The sequence below is a fragment of the Centroberyx gerrardi genome, chromosome 12 (genome assembly GCF_048128805.1).
Source record: "Centroberyx gerrardi isolate f3 chromosome 12, fCenGer3.hap1.cur.20231027, whole genome shotgun sequence".
Classification (NCBI taxonomy): domain Eukaryota; kingdom Metazoa; phylum Chordata; class Actinopteri; order Beryciformes; family Berycidae; genus Centroberyx; species Centroberyx gerrardi.
The window spans coordinates 13,723,511-13,731,806 of NC_136008.1; the positions used below are offsets into that span (position 1 = coordinate 13,723,511).

General features: G+C 43.1%; 1 protein-coding gene across 3 annotated transcripts; it reads right to left on the reverse strand.

The window, feature by feature from the left end:
* On the reverse strand, window positions 1-7,823 carry flad1 (flavin adenine dinucleotide synthetase 1). Of its 3 annotated transcripts, XM_078287226.1 has the most exons (11): window positions 7,623-7,646; window positions 6,350-6,446; window positions 5,523-5,696; window positions 4,620-4,997; window positions 3,780-3,893; window positions 3,403-3,670; window positions 2,870-3,017; window positions 2,367-2,465; window positions 1,836-2,025; window positions 643-716; window positions 1-461 (listed from the first exon to the last, which is right to left on the reverse strand). In XM_078287226.1, the coding sequence occupies exons 3-11, from the start codon at window positions 5,691-5,693 to the stop codon at window positions 326-328; spliced, it is 1,578 nt and encodes a 525-aa protein (XP_078143352.1). In that variant the 5' UTR covers window positions 5,694-5,696; window positions 6,350-6,446; window positions 7,623-7,646; the 3' UTR covers window positions 1-325. The 3 variants fall into 3 exon arrangements, with proteins under 3 accessions (XP_078143352.1, XP_078143353.1, XP_071767328.1); XM_078287227.1 differs by lacking the exon at window positions 6,350-6,446 and having other exon boundaries at window positions 5,523-5,693; window positions 7,623-7,823; XM_071911227.2 differs by lacking the exon at window positions 6,350-6,446 and having other exon boundaries at window positions 7,623-7,823.
* Between the last annotated feature and the right edge of the window lie 473 nt (window positions 7,824-8,296).

Consider the following 8,296-nt stretch of genomic DNA (forward strand, 5'->3'; position numbering starts at 1 on the left):
TGATGTTTTATTGAACACCACAGACAGCCATTACTTCAGACTGAGACTCACATGTATACACATGTAGCACGCACGCACTCTCTCTCTCTCACACACACACACACACACACACACACACACACTTCCTTCACAATCTCATTCTGCAATCTGGGTCTCTTTTTGCAAACATTCACTGCATTTCCTCTTTTCTCCTGTGGATAAAATGGTCCATCAGCTTTCGTTTTCCACTGCTAGTTAAGTGCAGGGGAGGGCTGATCCTGGATCTGTGGCAACGGGCAAATTCTGCCTCCATCGGCAACAGGCGGCACTGAGAGACGTGACAACATCAGGCACGAGAGTTGCGCTCTTCCTCCTCGTTCTCCAGCAGGTAGGCTGGCTTGTAGCGCTTCACCCCCCTGCCATCCACCGTCTGCAGGGACGTGTTTCGACAGGTGTTGTCCATACTGCCCAGTGAGGTGTACCTGTCGGTCCACACAGAGGGTTCAAGGCCGGTCAGAGTCAGACAGCAAAGAGGAACACAAGAGCTTCCGCACAGAACAAACACACATGAAGTGATAATTCTACAATGTAACTGTCATGTTGTTCAAGCCCAAATAAAAGGAGGATACAACAACTGGAGAGAGTGGATGGACGTGTTCTTACCCTTTATCATAGAGAATACAGTAGGGAACATATAACGTCCTCAAGAATGACCAGATGTCATGATACGTCCAGTCCTGTACAGGGAGAAGACAGGGAAATGAGTCAGAGGCAGACTCAGAGGCAGGCGTACCAGTAAGGGTGCAACTAACGATTATTTTCCTTATCGATTAATCTAATGATTTTTTTTTTATTAATTGATTAATCATTTAATGTATAAAATGTAAAAAATAATGACAAATGCCCATCAGAAGTTACCAGAGCCCAAAGTGAGTCTTCATATTGCTTACTTAGTCTGACCAGCAGCCAGAAAACCCCAAAGTATTCATTTTATAGTGATATGAAACAGAGAAAAGCAAGCAAATCTTAGCATTTGTGAAGCTGTTTCCAGATTAATCGATTAATCGATTATGAAAATTCTAATCGATTAATTTTCTGTCTGAATTATCCATCAATCGACTAATCGTTTCAGCACTACATACCAGTGTTTCCCCTACATGTATTCTATCATAGCGGCATGCCACATAAGATCATTACCCGCCATGCTAAATATATCTGCAATATATAAATAAATAATAATTGAAAAATAATAACCAATTTTATTTTTACTCTGAACAGGCGAAATACAGCGGCGGCGCAGTAAACATTTGCGCGCTACAGTCGGTGCGTTTCCTCATCATCTCAGATTCACCTCAGCTCTTCAGTCAGACCAGGTGAGAGGCAACAACACCAGTTAGACTTATGCCGACGTTAGCGAGCAATCTAGATCTGCACTCTACAACTCAAGTCAACATGATGAATAATGTTAAGTGTAACAGGGGAAATTGCTTGGCTAGAGCCGTGGAAACAGATTTGTATTACCAGTCAAAAAGACATTTCTCTCCCAGCAACAAATCTAATATAACTTCACTTTAGTTATCAACTGTGTTTTGGTTATATGTATTTTTCACATTGCAGTAAGTCAACTTAATCTTAGATGTATTCTGTGTCTCAGTCATATTTCCTAGCAGTGATTTTCTGACTTTTGAAGTGAAATCTGTTTTCTTCCAGAAGGAGAATGCCCCCAAACCGCCCTACATATGACTTTGTGCGTCCTACCACCACAATTAGAAAAAAAAAAATAAGGAAAAGACTGAGGCAAACTATATTAAAAGTGTGTGTGTGTGTGTGTGTGTGTGTGTGTGTGTGTGTCTCACCAGTAGCGGGTTGACTCTCATGTAGTCTGGCCAACCAGGGTCGGTGGGACACATGGGTGTGAGTGTGTGTGAGTAGGGGTCGCTCCTCCTGGTCCCCATCAGCACCGCTCTCAGCTCCGGCCTCCTCTCCTGCACCTCGCTCAGCGCCTGCCGAATATTGCCCTCCACAGAGAACAGCTCCAGGTCATATCTGTGGGAGACACATTGCCAAATAATGAGCCCCAGTGTTGTAACACCGAGAGTGGGTGGACACTTTTTGAACACTGTATTCCAAAATATTCTTCTCAGAAAGTCTTGAGAAATGCCCACTTAGACTAGAGAAGTACCTGCTAACAACGTGAGGATGTGAAAATATACAAAATTAATCTTCACTAATGCCAAGGATTCTACAGACGAGCCCTGAAACATTCTTATTAATGAAGACTCGGATTAGAGCTGTGAGTGTGCGGCCATACTTTCAAGTGTTTGCCAATATTGTTTTCAAACCAAAAATTCAGTCCCTAAAGAGATGAGGATAAACTTGTAGCTCACCTCTTGATAGTGTCCTGGAGGAATCGCTCCATTTCTGGGAATGGAGAGACAATGCGGATGTACAGAGCCTTCACCTTGTCTTTACCATCTGGGCACCGCCTGAGTGGGAGGAAGAGAGAGATGGGGAGATAAAAGAAAAGGATAAAAGGAAAAGAAGATTAGATAAGTCTCCCATTATCATAATTGTTATATCTCTCAGTATCTGTCCAATATAGGTCAAGACAAAGCAACAGAAGAAGTCTTTGTCCAGTCTGTCTTCTCCAAAGGATTGTTTTTCTCTGTTCTGTCTGGTTGCTGCTCTCTGCCTCATCTTCTTCCCCACTCTCTTGTTACTCTGATATATCCCTCTATACTTTAACAGCATCGTTATGTTCTTAATTTACCTCTTCCTCTGAATCTCCCTTTCATCTCTAATCTCTCAGGTCATTTCTTTTGTCCTCATTAAATCATTCCCACCCCAAAACGGTCTAATTGTCTTATCTCCTCCGTTCCCCTCCCGTTACCTTTTCAGCGCTGCATAGTAAAGATGCAGCAGGGCTGTGCAGTCCTTGCCTCCGTTGAAGCCGACACAGACCTGCTCTGTCGAATACTGATCCAGTGCAGTCTCTATTGTTTTCAGCGCAGACAATACTTTCTCACCCAGCGGTGTGCCTGTGGGAAATGAAATTAACATTGACTGGATGTTTTAGGGGAAATGTAGTCAAATTTTGTTAGGTATGATATAAAAGATCCCTTGTTTCTGTGTCCAAGTCAAAGTCAAAATTCTTGCTTGTGTGTTAATTGTCTTATATTTGTTGCCTGTTCTACTGACTGTTCTGTCTCGTGCTTGCATTAGTTCTTTTCGTATGATCTATTGTGATTTTACAATCATCATTACTTTAACCTCTTTGTTTGCTTGCTTTCTTGTCTGTGTAAATGTCTGTGTAAAGGGTATGACAGTTCTGTACAAAATTCACTTTCAATGAAGTTTATATGACTTATCCATCTTCCCCAAATCAACTGTCCCACCTCCCTCTGCCCTCTGTCTCCCCCTCACCGCTGTTGGCCAGTGTGTACACCTCGGCAGTAGCGATGGACACCGGGTCAGTGACTAAGGGCACCACGCTGCCCTTGGGCAGCTCGTCCAGCAGCTGCGCCCGGGCTTTGTCCACCTCCTCCTGGCTGTCTGAGTCCAGGACCAGCCTGACTCGGTGATAGTTACTCAGCCAGTTGGGGTAGGAGCCTAGTGCCACCCTCCGGCCCCAGCCCGCCTGCAGTCTGGTCAGCACAGGAGCGATCGCTGCTTCGTCTGCATCCACAAATACCTACCGCAACGATAAAGAGGTCAGCTCACAAAACTGCTTTCCACTGTGGCTGCATGAAAACAAGGTATTTAAAAGGATTTGTACATGTTAGGGATGGTCATGGTGTTACCTCACGAGTATGAAAGGTGGTCCCTGACCCAGCAAACAGGTGCTCCAGCCCATTAAAGGCCCTCTCCATCAGAGACGGGATCCCAGGAAAGATATACACGTTATGCACGCTGACCTGGGACAAGGGGACAGACACATCTAAGGATCTAGATCAGTCAGTCTGTCCTAAAACTGTAAATATATCAGTAAATATACAATAATAGATTGAGTAGTATACATACTACATACTATGGTGCACAGAAAGTGAAAAATCTCAACATGTTTATATGTGAATTTCAATATACTATGTTCTAAACATACTGAAGCCCAAATATTAGCATGTCTGTGCCTTACACTGCTGTCTATTTGAACAAACCCAGAAAACAATAGAACATTCAGTCACTTTGCAGGAAATTTTGTCAACTAAACCATTTGTTAACACTGTATACTGAAAAAGCCTAGTGAGGAGGTAATACACAGCGTAACAGATTTTCGAGACACAAGTTGAGGGTACTGACTCATCACAGACTGGGTATAATCTGATCTAATTTAAGGTCCATTCACATCTAAAAGGATAATTATAAAGATAAGCATAACGACAAAAAGATTTCGATCTCATAGTGATTTTTTGGATGCAGAGACAGCGATAAAAGTCACTGCTCACTGCAGCTTTGTTTGCTGAGGATCTTATCACAGATACTGTTGCAGTGTGAATGCTTAAGTAACAATGTTTTGTTATAGTTTAGCCTATAGTTATTGTTCTAGATGTGAATGGGCATTATGTGTTCTATGATAACCTGGTGTCATGAATGAAGTTCAATGTAAGAAGTGAGCTAATGCTCCCGGTCCTGAGCTCACTCACCAGTGGGTAGCGAAGAGGCTGGCCGGTCTGAGGGTCTATCCCATAATTCAGTTTGGCTGAGCGAGGCACCATGGCCAGCTTCATAGCAGCACTGTCCTTATCCACCACCCCAAAGAACTCCTCAACCAGCCGGCTCAGCTCAGGGTGGGGATGTAACTCCTCCTGGAACGCCATGGCGATGCTCTCAAAGGTGACGTCGTCATGGGTGGGGCCTATGCCCCCCGAGGTGATGAGGTGTGTATACTGCGGCGAGAGGAGGGCCACCTCTTTGGCAATCACCTCCTGTACATCTGGTATGACTGTTATGCGCTGCACACACACTCCCAGCTTCCTCAGTGCTCGGGACAGAAAGGCACTGTTGGTGTCCACTGTGTGACCCTGAGAGACAGAGGGGGAGAAGAGGTGCTGCGTTAGATCTTCAACCCAGGGTTCCTACTACAGGGTTCTACTCACTTGGACATCAAATTTAAGGACTTATCTGTGAAATTCAAAGGCTCAAAATTGGCATATTTTGGGGTGAGACATGACATTATTAGATGACAATTAGACATCATGCCAAGTCAAAAAATCCTGGTGAAATCATTAATTCTAAAACTGCTGCTATGTCACCATAAATATCCATCACAGGGTTTTCCTCTGGATAATAAGTGTTGATCCTAGGACAGAGAGAGGTCTAGAGAGCTGAGGCATACTGGTGAATTTGGGTGCTATATTTTAATCAAGAAAATCAAGTACTTTCAAGGCCATCCATTCATTTCAAAAACTTTTAATGGCTTATTCTTTTTCTCAAACGCACAAACTTTCAAGGGTTTTTAAAGACAGTGGGACGCTATCACACAAGTGCAGTGTGAAAGTGGTACAAGCACGAAATATCTATCAACTCTGAATCACCCTCCAGCCAACCTTGAGTATCTCATCTCCTATGATGAGAATGGCTGCAGTGGAAGATTCCCCCTTCGCTGTAGAGGACAGACTGGAGCACTGCTGGTTGTTTGCCATGGCTGCTTTGGTGACCTGAGCTGCCACTCTCCTCACACGCACTACTGCTCTACTCAGCTTGGGAACAGCCTGCATCTACTGGGAGACAGACAAAGCAACGCGCGATAAGACACTGGTCATAAAACATTTTGCACATTCTGCATAGATGCTCTTGCACTCAACTGTAAATGTGTAAATCTGTGAACTGCAAAAATCTCTCAATCTGTCAGATTCAGATTCAGACAAAGCTTATTGGCATGAATCTAGTAGTGTTGAGTGTTGCCAAAGCAAATTACAATAGTACAGGATAAAATAAGGCACAATACAGATTAATATGGTAATTACAGGATTTTTTTTTTTTTGTTCATATGATAAATGTAATTATATGCAATGCTATGGACAATACATTGATTTGTATGCAATGCACCCTCGACAATTTAGTCACTAATTATCATCCCTGAGATTATAACACAACAAAACATATCTGGCAGCAAGTAGCATTGTTTCACTGTTTTCTCCTCCTTCCTAATAACCACTGGGAGTTTGAATGAATTTAGGAGGGAAAATAAATTATCCAACATTGTCAACATAGTCAATAGCCAGAATTCATCCCAGCCAATAGGAACTAGGTACTAACATCATGAGGACAGTGCTTTAATCTTCAATGATATTATCTATCTTGTATTGCCATCTAGGTCCCATTCGTTGCTGTTGCAAGGAGGATCAATAAAGTTCATCTTATCTTATCTTACTAGAACATGAAGAATCCATACGGTGTATCCCAAAATGTTTCACTACAGCTCAACTCCTCTTCTCCTTCATAACAACTCCTCTCCTACCAGGACGTTTCTTGGAAGAGACACAGGAGGGAGCGGAAGAGAGGAGGAAAAGAAAGGGAGCAGGGGAAACTGTGAACGGCTTATGCACTTCAGCATCACAGATAATGCGTCAATTAGCCTAATGGTATGAGATCACCATTAATCGTTATTATCTGCAGTATCAATAGTGTCCTAAAATTAGCTATGGATATGGCTTGAAATAATAAATTATCATCTACATTTAAGCTACTGCATCTTTAATGTTTAAAATTCAACTGTCTGAGAGATTAATTTGCTTCCCCTTTTCGTCTTTTAATAGGACAATTAGTTCTACTTTGAACAGCATGGTATATGGTTGGGCTACACTGGCTACATATGAAACAACCAACAACAATTTACACCTTACACCCACATATGGGATGGTCACACTAACTACTGTACTAGGCCGTCCTGCCATGCCAACGTTAGTGCCAAACATGGAGATTGAACCCACAACCCTGAGATGAAGAGGCTCATGCTCTACCAACTGAGCAAGCCGGGATGCGTATCCAGTATCCCTGTGTGTCCTTTGTCTGAAGCGGTTTTGAAACGCTTCCTCTTGTCCCCTCCAAGCAAAATAACAACAGAATGACAAGATGGGAACAGAATGAACAGGATAACAGAGGAAAGGAAGATTTGGGACTGTTTGGGTGTATCCGTAATACTATACACCACACATAGCTGTCTTGGCAGGAATATGTGTGACTGTAGTCAAACAAGTGGATATTGTAATCTAATGAGGTAGCCAGTGATCTCTGTTTAAGCCAATGTGCCAAAATAGTGAGAACAATGTGAGAATACCATGCTTAAGGGGATGAAGACAAATAGCCTATATGTTGACTGGGGAAAGTTAAGACAATGGAGAAGACAATGATAAGGAGAAAGAGAGGAGAGGAAAACAGAGGTAGTGGGATAAGCATAGCATGGGCAGAGAGGTTGTACCGGCAGCAGCCAGCTGGGATATAATTCCCCTGACAAGATAGGTGTATAAAGTGTTAATACGGACAGGTGCAAGTTAAATTGGCAAGATTAAACCCCATGCACATTCGTTTGCTGGTAATGGCAGGCAACACACAACTAAAGTAACTGAGGGTTCAATGTAATTCAAAGCGTAATAGCTACTACTACGTTTAAATGACAGCATACTCCTTCGCTTCAAGTCACCTACCTAAAAGTGACCCGATGAGGGACACTAGTCTTGGAGAACTCTAGCTGACCAGTAACTAGCACCACTGCAGTTAGCTGGTAGACGTCTGCACTTTCGTTACTCTTCTGCCTTTTATCTCGACTACCATACACTGTGAACTAACACACAAGATATTACGGTAATTGTGTGTTTGGTAGCGAAAATCATAATGAAAATTGAGGCACTTCGAGGCTAAGCTTACCCCTGAGCCGCATATGTCCTCGTTACGTATCACTACATGTCACTCAAAACTCTCGACGCCAGCCGTCCAATCACAAAAAACACAGCGTTCCCTGGGAAATAAGAGAGCCAATCAAGTCCGCGGAGGCGGGTCTTAACTGACAGGCTTTTTGGCTACACGGAAGTAGCGGAAAGATGATCCTTGTCGCTCCAAAGATAATCGGTTATGACAAAAACTCTATTAAGTAAAAAAGGCTATTTGGCCAAAATAAACAGGGCAGGTGCTGAGCGAGTAGTAGAGAGAACTTCTTTATCTGTCAACTAGTAGTTGAGCTATCTCGACCTGGATAGCATGCTAAATTGCTAACAGATGCGGAGACACTGCTTCTTCTGCCCGAATTAAACGAGATTACTGTAACTCGTCTGCCTCTGCTGGTTGGAGGAGACGATCACGGTTACAAACCAAAGTGGAAGGT